Source organism: Xyrauchen texanus, unplaced genomic scaffold, assembly GCF_025860055.1.
Source record: "Xyrauchen texanus isolate HMW12.3.18 unplaced genomic scaffold, RBS_HiC_50CHRs HiC_scaffold_680, whole genome shotgun sequence".
Classification (NCBI taxonomy): Eukaryota; Metazoa; Chordata; class Actinopteri; order Cypriniformes; family Catostomidae; genus Xyrauchen; species Xyrauchen texanus.
The window spans coordinates 1-25,000 of NW_026266666.1; the positions used below are offsets into that span (position 1 = coordinate 1).

At 38.7% G+C, this 25,000-nt stretch overlaps 2 protein-coding genes across 2 annotated transcripts; one reads left to right on the forward strand and one right to left on the reverse strand.

The window, feature by feature from the left end:
- The first annotated feature begins 14,598 nt into the window (after positions 1 to 14,598).
- LOC127642539 (endothelial differentiation-related factor 1 homolog) lies at positions 14,599 to 16,649 on the forward strand. The gene is made up of 5 exons (XM_052125171.1): positions 14,599 to 14,710; positions 15,099 to 15,150; positions 15,875 to 16,035; positions 16,118 to 16,211; positions 16,286 to 16,649. Exons 1-5 carry the CDS (start codon positions 14,633 to 14,635, stop codon positions 16,342 to 16,344), a joined length of 444 nt encoding a protein of 147 aa, XP_051981131.1. The 5' UTR covers positions 14,599 to 14,632; the 3' UTR covers positions 16,345 to 16,649.
- A 150-nt stretch (positions 16,650 to 16,799) lies between these two features.
- LOC127642538 (ATP-dependent RNA helicase DQX1-like) lies at positions 16,800 to 24,994 on the reverse strand. Its single transcript, XM_052125170.1, has 10 exons — positions 24,445 to 24,994; positions 23,816 to 24,197; positions 22,797 to 23,087; positions 22,619 to 22,718; positions 21,602 to 21,760; positions 19,248 to 19,439; positions 18,931 to 19,056; positions 18,359 to 18,549; positions 18,029 to 18,219; positions 16,800 to 17,848 (listed from the first exon to the last, which is right to left on the reverse strand). The coding sequence occupies exons 1-10, from the start codon at positions 24,519 to 24,521 to the stop codon at positions 17,665 to 17,667; spliced, it is 1,893 nt and encodes a 630-aa protein (XP_051981130.1). The 5' UTR covers positions 24,522 to 24,994; the 3' UTR covers positions 16,800 to 17,664.
- Between the last annotated feature and the right edge of the window lie 6 nt (positions 24,995 to 25,000).

Consider the following 25,000-nt stretch of genomic DNA (forward strand, 5'->3'; position numbering starts at 1 on the left):
CCCCAACCCCATACAACGGCCCGTCATGCAGGTCAACAAGACCGTTATCATCCGCTCTCCGCCTTACCCCAGCCCTGGGCGCGAGCTCCCCCCCTCCAACCCCGAGCCCACCGTTAAAGCCCCTGAGGATGGTATGAAGGTGAGCCACCCACTGTGAACATAGGTAATGGCATTTCATGCACTTCATTTTATTATGTTGACTGTTTATGAAATTACTTCAATTACATTGCACTTTTGAAACCTAACGTTCTTTACTCTGACACTCAAGTAGGGCTGGGCAATATAGCTTAAAATAAATTACATCTCGATTATTCTTCACCCTTTTGATGATGGTCAGTGGATATCTGAATATTTCTGTAATTACTCTGAAAGTTTTTTATTTTTTTAAATTAACAATAAGTGGAACCATTTCCTCAACAGTCATTGTAGTCAAGTACACTTAAAGTCGGCATGAAACAGAAGTTTTGACTGTCTTCCGTGTTTTGACGTATTTCTGAGTGAGAGAAATAAATGTAGGGCGGGGATTTAAGTTTATCCATTGGGTTGTGTTGCATAGCGGAACGGAGGCAGATCTGAATGAGAGTTTGCAGTAAACACACACACTCTTACCACCATGCTGTTCGAGACCGAGCCATTATCGTTGAAATTGAGCAGCCATCTCAACACATTTATAATTAAACAGACAATATTAATGCACAAGCACATCGCGTTCTTTGCTTATGAAGAGGCTGTAGCAGTTAAAAAACGAGTGCGGAAATATGACTACTTTTAAAGGAATAGTTCACCCAAAAATGATAATTTTCTCATCATTTATTCACCCTTCAGACGTCTCAAACTCATATGACTTCTATGGAACACAAATGAAGATATTTTGATGGCATGTATGAGGTGTTTTGGCTTGTACAATGCAAGTCAATGGGGTCTTAAACTATCAAGCTCCAAAAAACAAAACAAAAATTGATCATAGAAGTAATCCAGTGGTTTAATTAAGCTTGTGTTAAGTGTTCTGCATATGTGTTAAGCACGAGGAAGTGTTATCAAGCTTGAAATCGTGATCGCGCCAAGGAGATAGCAGATGTCAAGATTTTTAGTGAAAAACGTTATATTTTGGTCCGTTACCCAAAACTGATTGTATCACTTCAGAAGACATGGATTACACCACTGAGGTTGCCTTTTATGTGCTTTTTGGAGCTTGGTAGTTTAAGACCCTGTTGATGTGTATTGTATGAACAAAAACACACATCTCTATCAAAATATCTTTGTTTTGCAGGCACTATTTTCTCACTTTTTTAATGATCACAAGAAAGTCTATTTTATTTATATGCACCTATATAACAATAATTAGTCATAACGGCAATATTTACCTACATTTATTTAAAAAAATTACAAAAATGTTATCCTTTATGTTAAATATCACATGGAGATGTTCATGAACATTGAGTAGGGATGAGAATTATCAGGAATTTGAAAATTTCTTCCTCAAAAGAAAAGAATCATCTAGAGGAATCAGAATAATTTGGCAACAGACTGCTGTGGCAGTAAATGTAAAAAAAACAAAAATGTAACAATTCTTCAAATGCGCATTTATTCTGACTTTTCATACATTGTATTTAAACGTGGTATATATCGCCTAGCCCTGCTCGATGTCATGTCATTTGATGTTGCAGTTTTCCTTCATGAAATACTGTTTAAATGTTGCTCTGTCAGATGTTTTGGAGTGTACTGACATGAATCCATCATGGTGGTGTTTGTACAGGTGAAGGTTCTTCGTCAGGCCATCAGTGATATTAAGAGCTCCTCTGTTATTGCCAGTAAACTCCAGGATCAGGTGAAAAGTACTCGCACTGGAGCCATCAAACCACAGTCGGTCAAATTGGAGGAAGGCAAAGCCTGAACTAATGGACCTCATGATCACATGCCACGACAGGACCTACTCTTCCCCTCTCTCTCGCTTTCTCTCTCTCTCTCACGCTCCCTCTCTCTTTCTCACTCACTCACTGAACACCTGGCACACCGGATTACCAACTCCACAGTTTCAATCGGACACGCATTAATAAACATCACATAGAGAGATATGAATACTTATATATAAATGTATACTATATATATATATAAAATATACATAGACACAATAGTTTTGGACTTTTCTGTGCAGACTTTAAGATCACCGTTATTTATTTTTATTTTACATTGCAAGTGAAGAATAATGGTTACTAAACAAATCACAAACGCATTCTGGTATGATTTGCTCTTCCCATCAAAGTCTGCAAATGAGAAAACAGGAAGTCTTTCCCCTCACCCACATTGCCAAACTGAGGCTCATGTGTTCTCTAGAGCTGCAGTGTGGCCATCTGTTATTTTTACTGAGTACCATGGAGTTTTATTTTTATTTTTTTAATATATATATATATATATATATATTAGTAATCATGCCAATTTGCTCATTATTAAAGAACACCTTTTATTAAATAATAATAAAAAAAACCTTCAAACCCAAATTTGAGGACATTGATCAATCCAAAACTCTGATAAAGTGAGGATCTTATTTCTTGTACAGCTTATGAAAGATTGCTTAACAAACACACTTATTTTAAAGCTGCTGCTTATGTGTTGTGTAAATGCAAAGCCACATTTGATATCTGAAGATGGAGCCGCACTGGCAGCAGTGCAGTGTGTGGAATTAAACGTGTTCAATCTGCACCATTGAGCGGTGTGTTTGATGGGGTCAGGGGTTGGAGGGATATTGAGGTGCTGGATCTATGTGAGGATGTTTGTGATGATGTCAGTAGGAGTCTTGTTACAATACATTGTTCATTTTTCTTTGATTTGGTCTACAAGAAAGAACTCTTGTTTTGGGAGGACCGTGAGTTAACATCACAAAATGAAGGGGGGGCACAAGCAATAAACAGCCTGTAACTGTTGTCAGGGTCCAAATGTGTTTCCATACTGTTTCAAGAAGATGTGGAATTGCTCCCACAATTAATGCTTTTATTGTTAGAATATGCTTAAAAACACGACTACCGGTAGATCAGATTAACTACACATGAAGAGTTTGTTTTGATGGTGCTCCACAACACTGCTGTACAGATCTGTAACCATTAAAACATTCATGTCCTCAAGAGGGTTTGTTCATATTTGACAAAGCATTAGAGTTCTCTTCTCTTTGCTGGACATTTGAAATGCCTTTTAAAATCATTTCTGCCGCGCTCATCATGATGTTAAAGTTTTATTTGCTCGGTGTTTGAACACTTCATCTTTGATGGCAAACTGTCTGTGCTGACACATGATTGCCCTTTAGTTTTTGTAAGTCAAATGTATTTAAAGGGCCAGCGATGCATTTACTCAGTTTTTTTTGTTTTTGTTTTTTTTGACATTTTGTTAAAGGGTCTTTTTTTCCTGCAGATATTTATCTCTGTGTTTATCCTGTTAAATGTGTGATTACATTTGCCCTTTTATTGGAAATGAGAGAGAAATAAAGCAGATGTTGCTTTTACAAAAATAAAAGATTAGTGTCTGTATTCCAACTCTGCATGTGCTGTTATCGACATGACCTTGTTTTCCACAGGTTTGATTTAAAGTATTAAAATAGATTTGGGAAATGCATCACATGTGATCTAAATAAAACTGTAGTGTTCTAGATTGAAAGGGTTCAAAAATGAAGTCGTTTATTTCCCCCTCATGTTGTTCTAAACCTGTGGGACTCTTCAGCAGAATGTTACAATGCATTTTCCATTTGATAAAAATACCATCAATGCCAGTTTCAGAAACCAATAACGGTAACTGTATAGATGGCAACTGTGGCCACCCACTTTTTCATCCGTCTGTGTTCCAGAAGTATTTTCCTCATTCATCAAGAGTTGTGAGTCATGAAACAAACCAACCAGCTCCGAGGAGAATCACATCATCACGAAGTTTGTTTTGAGGCAGAAAAGTATGTGAATATCGGACAAAGATACAAGACTGTTCTTATGAGGGCACAGAATCCCATGAAGCTTTGCAAATGATGTCATTGATTAAACAATGGGAATATATAAACCTGTTGATTATAATATAGAAACAATTTGTTTATTGCATAGTGGTTTAAGGTTGAAGAAACGTGACTCGATTTCATCATTCACAGTGCATCATGGGAGTGCGCGTCGATCCGAGGCATGTTTCATTGGCCGTGGTTCTCTGATTGGTGGATCTTCCATTGCTGAAACGTCTTCCATCGATGAACCTTGTAGCGCACGGTAGGTTTGTCTTTAAAGGGTAATTAAACCCTAAACCAACTTTTTTTAGTTAATTATCTGTAAGCATGGGGCTTTATTAGTACTGGTCATTGATTCAAGTAATTGTTTTGACATTTGTGTATAAAGTGTTTTATTTCTACAATATATGGTGTAAAAACATCTGAGTGCTGCCCTCTTCAGGTTCAACGGTGGCTACTGCAGTTGAATTTTCCTATTGGCTGTTGCGGTAGTTCGTGACGTAAGCGGTGACAGCTGACGTAAGCAGCTCACCACGCCAGATTCATGTACATCGTCTTGCGACCGTGTGAGGAATAATAATAACAGAGTCTGACAGCAGCTGTCAGTTAATCCGTCACTACGAGTCTCAGGTGCCCCCCCCCCCGCTCAGCCCTGCACTCGGTTCGTTCCCTCTATCCCCGCCGGGGTCTGCCCACTTTTCCAGCATTTTCAAATATTTCTAGTGGGTGGAGTCAGACTCTGAGCAGGTGTTTAGTTAACCTTTAAAGGTTTATAATCAATAGGTCTGGGATAGCTGAATGGGATTTTTACTTCTGGAAACAGACTGGTACACTATATTATTATTACTATATTTTTGTTAATTGTGATTGTAACCTTGGGCTAAATATTAAACAAAACCAACTACGCCACCTGGGTTACTTCACCCAGGAAAGTATTAAAACAAAATACACAAAAGAATCAAACCCAAAAGAATTACAAAAATAGGAAGGACCCTGCTGGTTCGGAGGGCGTCAAAGACAGAGACGTGACTTCCAAAAGTATACAAAGTTTATTTTGCACCGGAAACATTCATTTTAAAAACATCCTAAAAATAGATCTCATACACAATTTACCAATTAATTACCCACAGTTGATAAGAGACCGTAATTAATCCACTTTAGCCGAATAGACAAACCACACAACAATCAGTGAACAAAAAGTTATTAAAGCCAGTGAAATATAAAGCACGATCAAAAGAAAGCAAAAACACTCCTCTTCGGCTAAGCCTCAATATCACAGGTCATATAAAATCACATGCGGACATACCATGGCAAACAATTTTAATACCAAATAAAAGATTACATAAATATCATGTCCGTTCTGATGTTTATCACCACAATTAATAATATTTAAGATCTTTCAGGCTGTTTTTACGGACCAAACTACTCGCGTGTTTAGTAGGCTATATTTTAATAGTCCATAGAAAACACGCAGGTCCAATAATTAAACAACCCTCATACAGACCGATTAGAGCAGAAGCCGTAAAAGAGCTCGATCGCTGCAACGGTTCAAACCCGCAAACGTCCACTCACTGCAGCCAGCCGTGCAAACAGGACAAAACGCAACACCAATGAGGATAAAGCTTATGAAGAAAACAGCAGCTAGCGCTCTGGACCACACCTACAATAATAAAATAACAGCACAAATAGTGCATCAATTTCACAATATTTCCCCCCCTCATAGAATGAGAAAACCCCAATAAATTGTCTTACCTCATAGGTGAAAGATAGATTACAGTGCGCTTTATGCAACCTGCGCTCGCCACTTCACGCACACACACCTCTCTAATGACAACACATATTTAGACTATAATCTACAACTGAAAAAGAGCAATAAATCAAACGACTCGCCAGGGAATAGCCACAGGAAATATCACCATATAGCCCTCTGTTACACGCAGCACGGAGAAGAATGACAACGATGCATTTAGACCAACTTTTTATAAAGCCACCGGGACCCAACGAACCTCCTTAATTGAGCCACACAGGTGTGCTCAATGTCAATGTCGCCGTGGCTCAATGCCAGTAGGTGTATCTTCCCATTAAGAAACTACTTCTGAGCTCAGAGTCAAAAACAACTTAGAAACACTCAACCTGTCACATAAGGATAAAATTAGTATTTTTAAATAATATATTAAAAAGGCATAATCTTTTTTACATTTACAAGCATAAATGGAACATGATTACACTTCTGTTTAAAGGACAATATCAGTGTTTTAACTTTTAATTTAAATCAACATCACACAAACATTAGAATATGTTAATTAACTCCAGATGCAATTTCTGTATTGTCATCTTGCTTTGGCACGCTAACAGTTTCTAATATAACTTTTCTACTTCAAAGCCTTTTTTATGCATTCATTTTCATGGTAATTAATGATTTGTTTAAAAATAACGGATCAATATTCTTGATGCAACAACAGTTTTTTAAGTATCAATACATCAAGAGCCCCTTTCACTTACATGTGTGGAAAATAACTTCATGAACTTTATTCAAAACATCTCGTTTTGTGTACTACAGAAGAAAATCATTCATACAGGTTTGGAGCAATATTAGGGTGGGTAATCGATGACACATTTTTTATTTTCGGGTGAACTTTTCCTTTAAACATGGTGAGATATTGAAGAAACATCTCAAGACATCAGACAGGAAGTTAAAGCTTGGTCGCAAATGGACAATGACCCCAAGAATACCTCACAAAGCCCTGACATCAATCTGATATAAAATTTGTGGTCAGAACTGAAAAGAGTGTGTGAGCAAGGAGGTCTACAAACCTGACTCAGTTACACCAGTTCTGTCTGGAGGAATGGGACAAAATTACAGCAACTTATTGAGAGAAGCTTGTGGAAGGATCCCCAAAACATTTGACCCAAGTTAAACAATTTAAAGGCAATGCTACCAAATACTAACAAACTGTATGTAAACTTCTGACCCACTGGGAATGTGATGAAATAAAAGCTGCAATAAATCATTCTCTCTACTATTATTCTGATATTTCACATTTTTAAAATAAAGTAGTGATCCTAACTGACCAAAGACAGGTAATGTTTTCTACGATTCAATTTCAGGTGTACACTTTCTCCTTCACTTTGTTACAGTGCAGAGGAGGAGAAGTTGTGCTCATGACCACGGGGGTTGTTCCCCAGTCTCTGCCATGCGGTCGCCCCACAAGCCTTCAGATTCTATCCCAGCCCTGAGGTCGCCCCCCCAGACCTTAGGACCCAGGCCCTGCCCTGGGGTCTCCTCCTTGGCCACCTGAGTGTCATCCTACCTTTCTCATCTGCAATTTTGGACCCAGGAGTCACCCTTTAAAGGGGGGTGGCGTGTTTCCAAGGACTCTTATTTTGAAGTGGATTTTGTCCTCTGTCTCTGTTTCCCGCAGACAACATTTCCCATAATGCACTACCCTCATTACTGCCATCTGTTCCCCATTGTTCTCAACTGTCCTCCATTCCCTCTTTAGCCCTTGTGTGTATAAATAACCTGTTGTTTTGTTCCCTCTTTGTCAGTTCTTGTTTGTTGCTATTTTGATTTCACTTTCATCATATTCATTAAAAGCCTGCAATTAGATCCAGTATCTCCTGTCTCATCTCTGCATCTACACATTACAAAGGATAATGAGGAATTTTAGTCAAGTTGAAGTATCTAACAAATCCTGAAAGCCGAACACTTCCCATGTTTAATTCTACTGTCTTAGTGGTTACTGCTTGGGATACTGTCAACAACCGGCTTTTGTAAAGAACAAACTGTTTTTAAAATATCTGGTAAAGTGAAATAACTGAGAATGATGTTTTCATTAAACATGAAGAGAAGACTGTAAACATGCTGCAAAACCTGTCAAACGCATTCATTTCAGCACCAAAGGAAATAAACAATAACTGATCAACTATAGACATATACAGAAGTGTAACAATTATGTAAAAGAGGAAGCTGGGGCCGACTTGATAAAACACATAGATGTATATTGTTGCACTTTTCAGTCGTACACAATAAGGCCCCTTTTCAGCAACACCACGCAGACACACACACACACACACACACACACTCACACACTCACACACACACACACACACACACACACACACACACACACACACACACACACACACACACACAGACAGCTTTGTGTGTCTCTCTCTCTCTTATCTCCCGCTGTCTCCTCTCCTTAAATACTCCCCGCCACTCATTGGCGCACAGGTGGACCTCATTCGCCACTCATCTTCCTGGCCTTGCTCTGCCCAGCTGTCGCTCGGCCCCGCTGAATAAAAATACTTGACTGAAGGACTATTCACATTCTGTGATGAAAGAAAGCTGTGAAGACCTGCATGATGTGCCAGAGCTGATACTGTGAGACACACCTGAAGCGCTTCAAGAAACACAAACTGAGGAAAATCTGAGTGATTATATATGCCAGAAACATGAGAGACGATGATCAGACCTGTGTGTGTTTGTTCAGCATTGAAGGAGACCACAAGACACACAACACTGTTTCTATACAGGAGCAATGTGGAGAAAAGCATTAACTTAAACATGTTTTAATATTTAAGCAAGAAGTTTCTTTTGTCAGCAAATGGAAAATTTACATTTAAAGGGGTCATGAAATGGAGAATCAAATTTTCTTTCATATTTAGACATATAAGAGGTAACTGTACTAAAAACAGACCGTAAACGTCCTCCCCAGTATAAAAACAGCATTTGTGGTTGGCACAAAACTGTGGAAATCCAGTGGGTAGTTGGTGAGAAGATGAGTTGTAGGAAATGAATAGTGTAGACGTTTGTTGCTCGCTGTCCTGGGTGGAAGGCTTGAGGCTCGAGGCTTGACCTGAGCACAAATACCTCAAAAGATGCCAGAAAACGTGGCAGCCCCACACTAGCGTCTGCTGAGGGGGGTGTAGGAAAAGATGTAAGATAGAAGGCATGCCAGTTGATACACTGAAGGGACACTGGCCGCATTGGCTGCAAATGAGCTTGCGAGAGCTGTTGTGTGCAGGAGGGATCGTTATGCCCTAATGCAGGGGCACCGCCTTGGAAGGGCAGGGTTGCCCTGTATGGAGGCGAGACATCCTGACCGCCCATACCAACTGTAATTCTCACTCCTGGTTGGTTCAAAGGAAGGGCTCGTGCCAACGGCGCGAGCCCTGTGAGAGACTCGGCGACCGCTCGAGCAAGCAAGCCCAACTAGCATTCAAACAGGAAGGGAGCTCACAGGGAGCGATTGGAGGGGGAATGCAGTTGAAACATTGAAGGGACAGTGGTGGTATCGGCCGCCGAGAAATTAGCTGAAAAGTGCTGGAGGAATCGTTACGCTCGAACACGAGATTTGTAGATTTGTTTTCCAATGTAGTGAGTCATTTCAAGACTCTGTATAAATGGCACAGGATGACTCGTCTTGTTTCGACGAGGATGTATGAAATCAAGGGAATTTGTGCCTGTGAGTTGGATTTAATAGATACTATAAGAGCATGGTTTGTGGCATAAAACAACTTTATATTTATATTGATGACTTGTAATAATATAGTATAAAGCAATGTGCAAAGCTGAGTCATTCAGCGTCGATTAAAACCTGTTATGTTAATCTTGGGTGGAGTGTAAAATGATGTCAGGTGTTGCATGCTTTTAATATCATGCAGCAATTAAGTTGTATGGTCAAGCTTGTAAATAAAAGAAGAAATACTAATAATAAAAAAAAAACTTTTGCTACAATCAAGTAGCACAGTTGTAATTTCAAATCAGTTTTTTCAGCAGATGGCAGCATTCTGCCCATTTGACCCCAAAGACCACAAGAATGCACCCGTAAGGAACAGTGCACAAGGGTGAAATATGAAAAAGGGAATTTTGTTCATGTTTAGGTGTGCAGTAGCATACAGACAGGGAACTTGTTAACTGTCCCATATTTAAGCAGCGAGACGATTATGAGGGAACACGCTGGGTCTTGGTGAATTCAGTGAACTAATTCCAGCGCAAAAACAGTTGTAGGCAAAAAGTCATGCATAACAAGAAATATTTTGTCTGATAATACAAGAGAAATACACGTTTTAAACTGATCACTTAAGTCATACCAAAACTAATAAGAACAGTCGTCATAAAGTAAATAATTAAAGCCAGAGAAGAACTGGCTCATATCTCCATATCTGATACAGTCGGTCAGAAATGTCATGTGTCTGTAAAGAGACTTCAGATTCTGTTTATAGATCCCAGACCTGGACCAATGTATTTCCCTTAATAATATAATGAAAAGTGCATCATCATTCTGTACATGCTAAATATGTTGCAGTTGATTGATAAATGCACAGTATTCATAAGGGACGTGTTGGTCAGCAGCGGCCGCTGTTGTTTTGCACTGCAGGTCTAACTGAGATCAGTGTTTGAGAGAGAACCCAGAAGTCTTGAAGAAAACCGGTCTTTCTGGTTCTATTATAGATGTTTTTTCTTATATGAGCTAAAAACAGGTTATTGTGGGGGTGAGACATACATCTCCAGGGAAGGACCAAGTTTGTTACAAAATGCTTAAACATCTAACAGATCCATCATTACACATAATATTAGATCTTTTCAATGTGATATGGGAATAAAGAAAGCTTCCTTCTTCCTAGAAACATGGTGTTGTGGTCCCAATGGCAAAGCCAGGTACGGATCAGTCTATTCCAACAAATTAAAGACATATAGCACTAACTTCAAATCTTTACAAATGAATGGGAAGAATGGTGATGAATCGCTCCGTTTCTATGCTTGAGAATAAGAGGTTGCTATTTCCACATCAAAGTGGCTTCAGAAAAGTTCACAGTACAATGGATACGGTTTTATGTCTACAAACTGATATTGTAAAGGCAACAGTGAATAAAGAAGTACTAATAGACAGGGTTGGGGAGTAACGGAATACATGTAACAGGATTACATATTTAAAATAAAAAATATAAGTAACTGTATTCCACTACAGTTACAATTTAAATCATTAGTAATAAGAATACAGTTACATTCAAAAAGTATCTTGATTACTGAAGAGATTACTTTGCATTTTATTGTCATTTGTTTCATGTAATATTTAGTTCTTTCAGATGGAAACATTTCTACATATAAATGATGTGATGTAACACATCATAAGAAAGTGTTTCACCGCTGTTCAAATGCACTTTATATTCATACGAGCAGACAGAGCAGTACGTTTAATGTAAGTTTGGAGCAGAAGAAATAGAAATAATCCTTGTGTAAATTGTTAGCTTGATGCTAAGCTAAAATGTTATTTCTTGCCATTTTACATGCACATATCACCAGACACCATCATATTTATTTATCAAGATTCAATTCACATTGGATCATAATTTCTTTTTCTAGTAAGATCTTTGATATTAGGGCAAAAAAATCATATTCTTGAAATACATTTTGTATTAAAAATATCTAAAAATCCTTAAAACAAGATCAGTTTGATGTATCTTGTTTTAGAAACAACACTGCAGAAGATATTTGGGTTTTTCAGAGAATGTATTTTTGTATTTTGAGTTTTTATATTCAAAACAAGTGAAACAATCTTCCAGTGCTGAAGAAGTAATCCAAAGTATTTTGAATACGTTACTGACCTTGAGTAATCCAATGGAATATGTTACAAATGACATTTTACAGCATGTATTCTGTAATCTGTAGTGCAATACATTTCAAAAGTAACCCTGCCAACCTTGCTAATAGGGGTATTCTTTGATATTGAGAAGGCTTATAATATAATAAAAGGCCTGCTAATCAAAATGAAGAAAATCGGAATAAAAGCTAGGGAGGTTATATAACTGGGTTATGAGTTTTTTAATGGATTGGACAATACAGGTAATAGTGGAACATCATATTCAAAAGTATACTCTATAGATAATGGATGCTTCAAGGTAGTTTAAGCCCGTTTATCGGTCCAATGACGGTCTCCAATAATACGGGTGAAGGTCTCTGCGCGTTACTGTCTTTCTTGTTACGCAACACAACAATATTAAATGAAATACATTTTCTCTTATGTATTATCTCGTTATTTCATCTGACTCCAATAATGAAAAAGGTTTTTAATGATATCTGAGCATCATTAAAAGCGAACGAATGTTTGATTATTCCTTTAACTCCTTTAATTATATTTTACCCGTTTAGATTTAAGAAACTATGTCGCTTTGAGGTCCTCGCGTGTTTTTCTCTACACCGCGGGTCTCACGATCACAAGCGGCCAGTAGGCCTATTGGATCATCAAACAGAGGTAATTGCTATATACCTGAGATCGGTCACGTTTACACAATCAAAGATACTTCAGTATAGCCCCATGGAATTGCATACACTTGAATGTAACTTAACGTTTTCTTCAGTAGAGGTCACAGCCACTATTACAGATGTAAGTTGACCAACATAACTTCTCTTATAATAGCTTTGGATTGGCCATGCGTGGTTTCCCACGTACACTTATCTGGAGAAACATCAAATTAAAACAGAGGTAAGACACCCAGATTTAGATTGGTCAAGCAGCGTTTGCTGTTCTAAACGGAAATTCCCTTTTTGTCTTTGCAAACCAAGTACACTTGAATCGATGCCAAATATTAGTCGTCACTAATCTGACGCAGACTTGCGGTAACATACGAATCGTTTAATCTGTTTGGGAAACACAATGTCAGAGTCAGTCAGAATAAAATCAAATGTTGACAATTTATTGACCAGGTAACATAATCAATTCATCAATTCCAATTAGACAGTAACCCAGATAATTCAACATGCTTACCAAATGGTGGTGTCTGTCATTATAATTAGATTTTGGTCCCCTGTTGAAGGGGTTCCTGTAGATTAACATACAGGAGGTATGGAGGATCTGGGGGAGGGCACACCTTTAAGGGCACACCACATTTCTCATATTTTATTACTTCTTTTAGCTTTTCATTATGGCTGGGAGGATGAGACCAGTTTACCAGGCGCACTGAGAGACTTTAAATGATACCAAACATGTTATAGTTACTTTTTGTACACACTTCACATTGCATAGGTTTTTAGTGAGCTTTAAGTGAGGACGAGGAGTGAGATGAAGATACTTTAGAAGGGAGGTGTTAGCTGCACAGTTTGTTGCATCTCGGATGTTGCTGTTACATCTGCGAGAGAGAGTTCAGATGTTAATTCTCATGAGAGCCTTTTGTTTTCTCGAGGAGTAGCCCAGACTCACTGGCACCCACCTTACAGTAGTGTCTGCAGTCCCATTTTGTTTAATATTATGATCAATTAAATTAAAAAATAAGGACTGCGATAGAAAGATCTCTATATGGAAATGATGGAGCATTATGGAAGAGGGGAAGGAATGTGAAATATGTGGAGGATAGAATGCTGGAGGCAAGAGATGAAGGTGGAAAGTGGGCTAACAGTTGGGGTTACAATTCTCAGAAACTAAAATGCAGGTACAGAGTTTTTCAAGAAGGAAAAAACCCAAATGTTAAAGTAAAGATGTACAATCACGTATAGAACAAGTATCAAAAATCAAGTTCCTGCTAGTATGGATGGACTCAAAGTTAACATTTGAATGCCATATTCAAAAAGTAGTAGGTTAATGTAAGAAGGGAATTAATGAATTATGATGCTTGGCTGGGACAGATTGGGGGACAAGTCACCCTTCCCTATGGAGAATATATATAGTGCTTTAATAAGATTCACTATAGATTATGGCAGTATTATATATAGTTCAGCTTCTGCATCTCTGAAAAAAAAAGGTAGAATTTATCCAATCCCAGGTATGAAGAATGTGTTGTGGTGCAGATCTTCACCAGTAGCTGCTCTTCAAGTGGGAGAAATGCATTTTTCAGAAATGCGCTGGTTATAATTGAAAATGGTAACTTGGATATCAATAAAAGGACATAGTTATAGTCATCCTATAAAGAAAGTTCTGTTGGGAACATGAGTATTCACAGTTGGTGAGTTTCATATGGAACACAAATAATGAGGTTTACTGAATGGGAATTGTCAATGTTGAAGTAAGCCCAACTGTGGCAATGCCAGTGTTACCTCCCTGGATGATTCCAGTGCCATCAGTTCATTTACAGTTGCTGGAAAAATAAACAACACACAAAGATGGGTTTCTAAGGATATGGTATTGAGGCAATATAGATCAAGAGTATTATTATTATTGTATACAAATCTATACTGACGGTTCAATGGATCCAGAGTCTGGACATACAGCAGCAGCAGTTGTTATTATTCAGTTTGACTGTAAAATAGGGCAAAGAGGATCTAATCATTTATCTGTTTACTCCTCAGAAATTGGCTCTTCAGTAGGTGGAAGAGGTTCAGCCGTATCCAATGGATAAATAATTTTACATAGTCACTTTTTAATTGTTATCGAATAAATTCTGTAAAGGCTGTATTAGATTGTCTGAAGACAACAGGTCTGATTAGAAGAATATAACATAAAATCCTTGGGAAATAATATGATATTCAGATGAAACAATTGATTTCAGATTGGTGTTTTTTTTTTTTTTTTTCCTCCTGTCTTTTCCATCTTTTTATTTCCTTCTTCATCAATGCCTCACACTCCATCGCAGTAGGTGGCGGAAATGCTACTGGTTTGCCATCCGCCATTAAATCCAAAGAAGAAGAAGAAGAAGAGATCAGTTGAACGACAGACAGACAATATGGCGGAGAGCGACTGGGACACGGTGACCGTTCTGAGGAAGAAAGGACCGTCTGCAGCTCAGTCCAAATCTAAACAGGTGAGTCCAAACGAAGCAGAACCAGCAGCCACACACGCGCACTCATGAGTCCGGTCTGAACCGGAAGCGTGTTTGGCGTTATTATGGGTGTTTAAAGTGCTGCTACTGATGAAATGCGCCATCCGAACGACTCCTCACACGAGAACACCAAGAGAATATTCGAGAGGACTAGAGTCAGTTTGTTGTTTGACTATTGACTAGTGTAATAGTTATTTAACCTGTGAAACAGACTCTGTTCTGCTCTATTTATATATTTAAAATAATCTGGTTTCCACGATGTGTTAATATTTTGCTGTTAAACATTTCGTAGGCCTGTGTGTGTGTTTCGAGTAATATGTTGTTTCAGCTTTAGTTTTGACTGATGTATGTGTTAATCTTGTTTTTACAGGCGATTACTGCTGCTCAGAGACGAGGAGAGGAAGTGGAGACCACCAAGAAATGTACAAACAATACTTTACAAAAGTAGTTTTATGATTTTGTGAAATCAAATGGTTTTAATTGGCTTATCAATATTTTCTATAAGTTATTAGTTTCAAATATCAATCTGATCAGTTAATAAGTGGACATTTATGTTCATTTGATAGTGTTAGTTTAAGTATCAAACCTTCAACCTTTAAATCACACACATCTGTGTGTACAATAAAGTTATAAATCAATAAAAGCAGACTTGCTGTGAGTGATTAACCAGATTAAGAAAGAACATTCATTAAAGCAGATGCAATAGTTGTTTTTGTTCTTCAAAGTTTCTTTAGAAAACTGTTTATTTCAAATCAAATGTATCGGTTTCATGTATAATAATACCAACAGTTTCATAGAATAAATTTGCACACATAATTTAATTATTTTAGTGTTTTCCATCTTTTAGAACTAAAATATGAAATGGCACAAATGGACACTATTATGCAGTGACCAAAAATATGAAATATTTGAAACCTTGTTTATTTATGAAGATTCTGTTCGTTCTCTCAAGCAACTTCATGAGGATTGAAGATATCCATGTATATGCACTGTCATTAGAATAATGGCGTAATTGTGAAACCTTATGAAGGATCATCATTCTGCAATCTCGAATTTAGCAGAATGCCCAGAGAACGCTTTATTCTTGTGTCTTTTTTGACATGATGTCATTGCTTTCGATGAAGTCATGAGTGATGTCAATTTCAGGGTCGGCGGGTCAGAATAAGCAGTTTCTAGTGACGAAGAACACAGCGAAACTGGACAGCGAGACAGAGGAGCTTCATCATCACAGAGTTTCACTGGAAGTGGGTAAAGTGATCCAGCAGGGCCGACAGGAGAAGGGTCTGACGCAGAAAGATCTGGCCACTGTAAGCACACCTGTGGTGATATTGCTCTTTATTATCTCATCAGAGGAACACTGTTGAATAATGTTTACTTGTTTCTCGACAGAAAATCAATGAGAAACCTCAGGTCATCGGCGACTATGAAAGTGGGAAAGCTATCCCAAATAATCAAGTCATGAGCAAGATTGAGAGAGCCATTGGTAAGAAACCTGTGACAACAGATGATTAGAAGCTTAATGAGGAGTGCTTCACTTACTGTCTCTGTTTGCTTCAGGTTTGAAGCTTCGTGGAAAAGAAATTGGACAACCGATGGAGCCCAAAACCAAGAAATGAAGACAAAGCCTCGAAATCAGCCCTCTGACCTTCCACTCACTCTGGGCTGATGTCAATGGGGTCTGTGTCCTCATAATAATGAATGACAATGTGAACGAACCCAAAGTGCTTTGATACATTTTGGTGATTCTTTGTGTTGGCATGAAGTCTTTCTCTTGTGGAGATGACATGGTTTAAGCAGAGAACATTTCATAATTATAAGCATTGAAAATCTTGTTGTTTTGCTCAATTGTGGCCTTTTCACACATTGGACATGTCTTCAAGCTTCGGTTTTTGTTAAAGGCATGAATAAAGTTTGAAACGTTTGGCGAAGTAGTCAATGTAGTCATTTAAAAAGTGTTTCAGTATGATTACAATGTTAAATCCAGAATAATCAGACTTCAAAGCATGTCAGAATTGTTCCCATTAAGATGCTCCACATGATACAACACACTGACACTATTTACACCTGATATTAACAACTGTCTGTCACTAAATACAGGGATCAACATGTTTTGCAATCCTACATTAACCAGTATATGTGTTTTACCTTGTTTCCATCCTGGGAACATTAGATTATAAATTTTCTTTCCATGGCATTTATAGAGTTAAGGGTGATATAAGCATTGATGCATGAACTTAAATACATTAATTAAAATAAAAATTGCAAATGGATGCCCAACAACTTTTAATAAGTGTGAACGTTTTCAATTGTATTAAAATCCGGTATTTGTACACACAGTTTATGCACAGAATTGCCAGTGAGCTGAGAGACGGTGCAACAAGATAAAAAAAAAAAAAAAAGAAAAAAAGAAATCCAGTGTTAATCATTGATAATCTGTCATCAGATTTACAAAATCCATCAATTAAGGTTCAATACATTGATTATCATTGTGTTCTGTCAGTAAATGTCCAATGAAGATGAATTTAAAAATAATAATTTAAAACTTTAGAAGTGCAGGGAGCAAATAAAACCCTTCACGTGTTTCATGGAGTTTGAGTGAGTATCAGTCGAATCTGATGTATACACAGACAACCGTGTCATTTCAACAGAATAACGCAATTTAACGTCATTGGGTTGGTTCTAGAAGGGCTGATACTGCGTTTCCCTTAACTGATTCAGAAACATCCCATTACATCACTATTAAAAATATATAATTTATAGCACTTCAAATATAGAAAGAAAAGTGGGCCTGATGAAAACTCTGACCCATGTTCGATTCATTGAGGCTGTTGATCTCGGACATCTCATCTAGAGTTCATTGCACAAGACAAAGCTGCTGGATGAGCAGATCGCGTGTGTTTCACTTACTGCAGTATAATCCCCAAGTGTTCTGTTGCTCAGTTTATGACACACATCTCTGTGCTGTACTGATCATGAGCTTCTGCTTCATGGCTTTTCTCCTGAGAGTTTGTGTTCTGATCTTCTGGAGGAAATAAACTCTGTCTGAACTCCATCAGAAGATCTCGACCTTCACTCGACGGAAGATTACCTAGATAGTACTGAGGAGCCAGTTCCACCAACCTGCAAAAACACGAGGGCGATTGTGTGTTATCCCTTCTGAAACAATCTGCCGCCAAGATAGTTTACACTGGTCAGGCTGGTTAGGAGACCAGTTAAACAGCAGCTTAGCCAGCAGGGATTAAATCAGAGAATAGATCCAAAACATCTATGAAAGCAAGGAAATGTGTAAGACAGACTCACATTTGAGGGTGAATCTCAGATACGACACAGATGCAGTTGTCGTGGGAGATGGTGAAATCGTGGTAAAGGACCCAGTTTGGCGGGTTGGGCCGTGGACAGCGACACAGGTATGATGAGAATGGGTGGAGGTGAGCAACATGATGGTGAGTGAGCAACAGATAGTTTCCCAAACCATCAACATCATGAGCAACCTGGAGATCAAACATAATGAAGAAACGTTCAGTCATATTCAACCAAGAATTCAAATCCAATCGAATGGCTGTTGTAGAAAATATGATTTACCAGCAATCATGAGTAAAGTACTTTAAGGAAATACTTGAGTGTGATTACCTTTAAGAAGAACCCTGAGATCAGAGCTCTCTTTATATTGGTGCTGTTGTCCTGGCAACCAAAGGCTGGTGGAGACACAGGCAACTCGATTCGCTGCATCACCTCCAGTAGCTCCGCCCTTATTACCACAGCCAATCGTAATGCAGAGACATTTAAGAAGTTTGTCCTGCACCAGATCTCATCTTCATTATCTGTTTGTGAAACACAAACCCTCAGATCAATAAAGAAAATGTTCCTCAGGTCACATACGTAAATGTACTTGGCTACATGTGCCAGTCGAGCCACTGTCATTGAGATGAATGGGAATGCTTAAAGATAGAGAGCTCCATGTTTACTTGAACTGCTTGGTTAGAACTATAGTAGTATGACAGAAATTATGTTAAAGGACCAACAAAGGTTTTTAGCCTATATGCCTTAATTAGTATATCAACTGCTATTTTTTGTATATAGTGTTTATAGTGAGGCCTAATATTAATATGAGTCTCATTTACAAGGTTTGATAATGATTTACAATGCATCAGCTCTACAACATAAGTGTATAAACAGATTTAGTATGACAGTCATGTACTCACGCTGCACATAGGCATTATAGACATTAATGAGGGTCATGTGATCTCCTTCTGGATGCAGCAGGGGGTGTCTGTGAGTTGCTGCCACCTCCTCTTTGTTTGCTGGAGGAGGTAAAAAACATGGTGGCGCTGCAAACAAACACCAAAGAGACATTACAATCACTGGAGGACAGGAGAGTATTCTCAGAATACTTTATATGCACCTGTCTGATCTTACCAAAGACAGTATCCATTAGAAAAAAACGATGTTTCTGGAAATAATTTGTCTATAGTGAGACATACTCTTTTTTTTTTTATGAAAGATGAAAGCTTTTGTTTACCGGTCAGCATGGCAGCAATGGTGAGGAGTTCATTGACACAGTCAAATTCACAGGATGCGATCAGAGCTTTAGCTAACAGAGGTTCAAGAGGAAGTTCTGACATGATGATTCCTACTTCTGAAAGATTCCCATCATCATCAAGAGCTGCTAAATAATCCAGATCCTCCAGAGCCTGCATGAGGGCTTCAGGAGCTAAACAAACATACACTTTCATTAGGATCAAATAAATTGATTATATGATCATATCTAGAGCTTAAGGAGCTTTAAAGCTCTAGAGCTTTAAGATCACACCTAAAATAAGGATCAGATATCACACCTAGAGCTTTGTGATCACATATCACATATAGAGCATTAGGGTAATATCTAGAGCTTCAAGATCACACCTAGAAATTCAGGATCACATCTAGAGCTTTGTGATTACATATCACATACAGAGCTTTAGGGTCACATCTAGAGCTTCAGGATCACATCTAGAGCTTCACCGTCAAATCTGAAGCTTCAAGATCACACCTAGAACTTCAGGATTACATCTAGAGCTTTGTGATCACATATCACAGATAGAACATAAAGGTAATATCTAGAGCTTCAGGGTCAAATCTAGAGCTTCAAGATCACACCTAGAACTTCAGGATTACGTCTAGAGCTTTGTATTTACATATCACATACAGAGCTTCAGGGTCACATCTAGAGATTCAGGGTCAAATCTAGAGCTTCAAGATTACACCTTGAACTTCAGGATCATATCTAGAGATTTGTGTTCACATCCACAGCTTCAGGGTCACATATCATATCTAAAGCTTCAACATCACATTTTTAGTGGGCAGTACGCAGTCAGAGCCAACACTTTGGATTTAGACCAATTAACTCTGTATCCCAAACATTTAGAAAAGGAATTCATAATTCTGTGGAGGCAAGGCATATATCTAGTGGGGTTGGAGACGGATAAAATATAATCCGAGTCAAGTAAAAGCTTATGCGCCACACCTCCCGTCATCACCCCTGAAAAACCCTCCTCCTTTCTTATCGAGGCTGTTAATGGTTCCAGGGAAAGACAGATGGGGAAAGAGGGCAACCCTGTCAAGTGACACTATTCAGAGTAAAATTATCTGAAATTAATCCATTTGTTTGTATTGCTGCTACAGGGTGTCTATTAAGTAACTTAAAACATCCAATTAAAGTATTTCCGAACCCATTTCCAAAATCTTAAAAAGATAATCTCATTCTACCTTATCAAATGCCTTTTCGGCATCAAGTGAGATGGCTGCGAAGTCTGATCATTCACCACTGACCACATAATATTGATGAGATGCCTAATGTGGTCAGAGGAGCTGCAGCCATGAATAAACCCCACCTGATCTATATGTATACGAGATGTCATAACTTTACTTAATCGGTTAGCCAGAATTATTTTTATTTTATTTTTTTTTTTTACATCTAACTCTAAAAACTGGGAAATTGGAAGGTAACTTTGACACTTTTTTTTTTTTTTAAGAATCAGACTGATCCTGGCTTGTGTCATGGTTGGAGGAAGCTTTCCATTCTTTAATAATTCCGCATAAACGTATAACTAAAGTGGTTATAAGCCAGTTCTGTAGCATAAGATCTAAAAAATTCTGCGGCAAAATTGTCTGGCCCCAGAGATTTGCCAGTAGGCAGGGCCTTAATTACCTCATCAAGCCCCTCCAAGGTTTTCTCAAGAGATCACATATCACATACAGAGCTTCAGAGTCACATCTAGAGCTTCAGGGTCAAATCTAGAGCTTGAAGATCACACCTAAATCTTTGTGATCAAATTCAGAGCCTCGAGATCACATCTAGAGCTTTGTGTTCACATCTACAGCTTCAGGGTCATGTATAATATCTAGATCACATCTAGAGCTTTGTGTTCACATCTACAGCTTCAGGGTCATGTATAATATCTAGATCACATCTAGAACTTCAATAGAACATTTTTAGAGCTACCACATCACATCTAGAACTTTAGGATCACATATCACACCTAGAGCTTCAGGATCACAACAAGAGTTTCATTATCACATCTAGAGCTTTGTGATTACATATCACATTTAGAGCTTTAGGATCACATATAGAGCATCAAGATCAAATCTTGAGCTTTAGGATTACATAGAGAGCTTCAGGTTAACATACAGTATACAGGTTTGTGATCCCATCTAGAGATTTAGGAGACTGATAGAAGTTCTTCCAAACAAGAACAAGTCACTGTATTGGCCAGTTTGTTTAAGCTGGTGGATCTTCGCCAGAATAAGATACAAAGACTTTATACTGATAGTCTAAACTCTGACTTTGCCAGAACAAGTTCAGAACCAGTCAGTATGACAGGAGTGAATTCACACCTGGCCGGTCCAGAAATTTGCACTGGCCCATGTCAGCGATGTCCAGTCTCTTGAGCAGCAGCACCAGATGACTGAGGTTTGCTTCTGTCACAGCCGGGCAGCGACATTCAGACATTCCCTCTTCATAGACTGACTGAGAGTACAGGCGAAAACACACACCTACAGCACAGAACAAATACAACATTCATAATGACTGACAAACTCATGTACAGTATATCGGGTACATTGAAGGGATAGTTCACCCAAAAGATGAAAATATTTATTTTAAGAAAGAAATATTGCAGAATGTCCAGAGTGCTTTTTCTCATACAACGAAAATAAAGGGGACTTTATCTTCCAAACGTGTTGTGTCTTTACGTTGCATGTTTGAATATATGCAAATGAGATTTGTAACGTCCACATTAATCCAGATACATTTTAATGTTTTAAATGTTGTCCTCATGTTTCGTCGTTGGAAAGCAATTCTGAGTAAACTTTGCATCCCCTACAAAGGAATGCAATGTGAAGGTTGTTCAAAGAAACATTTGTCTTTAACAATGCTCTCAAAGTGAATAACAGGCACAATAATGCCGCTACAAAGTGGGCACTATCTTGATTGTTTTGGGCTGAATGGATCAAATGACTGCGTCACAATGCAAAGACATGTGTTAGTGTGGATGTGGCCTAAGCTACAGTTTCAAAGAAGCTTTACAGAAAATGACGCTGTAATGTCTTTAATGTCTTAAAGTCCTCATTGAGCAGTTTTATTGAAAAACGTGATTGAAAAGTCTAGTGGACAAGTTGTTTAGACTACTTTTTATTCTAGTTTTATTTAGGCTTTTCCTCTTTTCTGGAGCTTAACAGCACCTGGTCAGGGTTTGCTTTCATTGTATGGAAAGAAGTGCAGCGTTAAGATCCTGCATTTGTATTCCACAGAAATATAAAGTCATTTTGGTTTGGAAAAACATTAGGGTGAGTAAATGATGACAGAACTTTAATTTCTAGTGAGCTATTCCTTTAATAATGTGATTTACTCACCTGGTAGTTTGCTGTTAACCCTATCTGCACGTGTGTCGGCCTGCTGTTTACTGATTGGTCTCTGAATTTGAGAATCAGCTCTAATTTGAGGGTTGTAGATCTGTGGAGATCAGGGAGAGTATTGAAATGTTTCAGACAGAATGACAGAAGTTTGAGTTAGTGTTGTCGAGTGACTCACAGTCTTGAGGTGAACACCGCTGTCGATGACATATCGGATGTTGTTGAGTGAGAATGAAGCTTCTCCTAACACATTTGTGAGGATGACCCTTCGCCTAAGAGATGGAGCACCAGACACCTCGAGACCAGCCGCCTCCTTGTCCTGATGTTTGTCTTCAGTGCTCTCAGATTCATAAACCTGCTGTGATGAAGCACCGTCTCCAGTGTGGAGTGAAATGACCCGCAGTGACCCCAGATGAGCGCTCAGAGCCACACACTCTTTCTCTAACACTACACAACACTCATTTATCTCCTGACACACACAGAGAAGACAGAGAAAACATTCAGTATATAATGTATATACTGTATTTAGCTAAACCTGAAATATAAGCATTGATGTAAAATTAGAAAATAACTGTTACAGCATATAATTTCCATGGTAACACGTTTATTAGTCAACGAAGATGGAAACCAATAACAACACAATACAGTTTTGTATTATGTGTGAATGAAGTGTTCGTATTGTGCTCTGTTGAGCAAAACCTTCAGTATTTTTATTGGTCGAACCCTTCAGCTGGATGAACTTTAACTTAGTCTAACAGGTAAATGTGCTCCAGTAAAGCTATAAAGCAAGTGTCAGTTTTAAACACAACACTATGTCATGTGATGTCTGTATAGGGTGTGGTGACTGTACAGTGATCACTGCAGGTGTGTCCGAAGACATGAAAACACACCTCAGCCTGTGACCAGTTCTCTCAACTCTGTCTTACACTCAAACAACACAAAGAAATACAGTTCTGAATGGACCAATTTCAGTTTTCAAGTCTCTCTCTGAGATTCTCCAGCAGAAATTAGTCAGTTTGCTCAAGGGACTGAGAAAGGGTGTGACACTGTTGACAAAAGGAGAGTCAAAGTGTGTGTCTGAATGTGTGTTATACAGCTATTGTGAGCTATTATATTATCTGAAGCTATCATGAAATCACAATTACACTGAGACACATACTCAATAAAATGATCTGTCTATGTCTAATAAGTGTATACCTGCACACTGGGCAGAAACACGAGTATGTCGCCTTCCCCTCCCCTGCGGTGCAGATCCAGTATCATCTGACAGGAAGCAGTGGTCAGATTGCGTCCTGTCGGCAGCTCTCGGTACAGAATTTCCAGTGTCTTTGTTTCTGAGGGGATGCTCAGGTGAGGGACGCTCTCTCCCAAGAACCCGGTGAAGGTTTGAGCAACGGCAGGTGCGGTGAGGACCACCACCCTCAGATCAGAGCGCTGACGACACACATCAAGCAACAGACCCAACAGAACGTCAGTCGCTACCGTCCGCTCCTGAGCCTCATCGATGACCAGAACACTGTACTGCCTCAGCAGAGGATCTGACATCATTTCCTCTAGCAGTAGAGAGTCTGTCACAAACCTGTAGGAGAGAATCACATGTGTAGCAGACCTTTTTATGTATTTATGTATTTGCTAGGGTGTTCTGGGGAGTTCTTTACTGGCTCAAGTAAATACGTAGGGTTAAGGGGTTGTTCAAATCACTATCATTAACTATGAGCAATAATAATGGTGATGCTTGACCTAGCAAACAGCACAAATAAAACATTAAAGACCCAAAGAAAGAAGATGATGGAAAGCTGTGTATCAAACATCAGCTGAAGTCCTACCGTAGTATAGTGTCAGGAGTGCAGCCGTCTTCATGTGGGACCCTGTAGCCGACCTCTAACCCCAAACTTAAGTCCATCTCATCTGCTACTCTGAGTGCAAGACTGCAGGCGGCCGCAGCGTATGGCTGACAACAGCAAACTAAACCCTGAGAGAACTCATGAGACAGTGCATACTCCACACACCACTGAGGAACCTACACACACCAGAGAGAGACATGTTACAAAATGTGTGCTAGAATAGAATAGAATAGTGATGGTTTGTGGCTCCCTCCTTGCAGGGATCTAACCAGAAACGGGTTACCAGCCCTGAGCTTGAAACTTATGTTCTGGATTCAACAACTCTTTAAAGAGCTTCTGTGGCCTTCAGTCGCAAATCACAGAAAATAACTGTGGCTGCATTTCACTTAGTATGTAAAAACAAACCAAAATCATGTTTAAACTAATGCACTTACAATACAAGTCTATGGGGCAAGTGCACTCAAGGGTTTAAAAGCAGAAATTTAAAGCATGTATTTTTGTTGCACTTACATGAATTCTTCAGAATAAATGTGTGTTA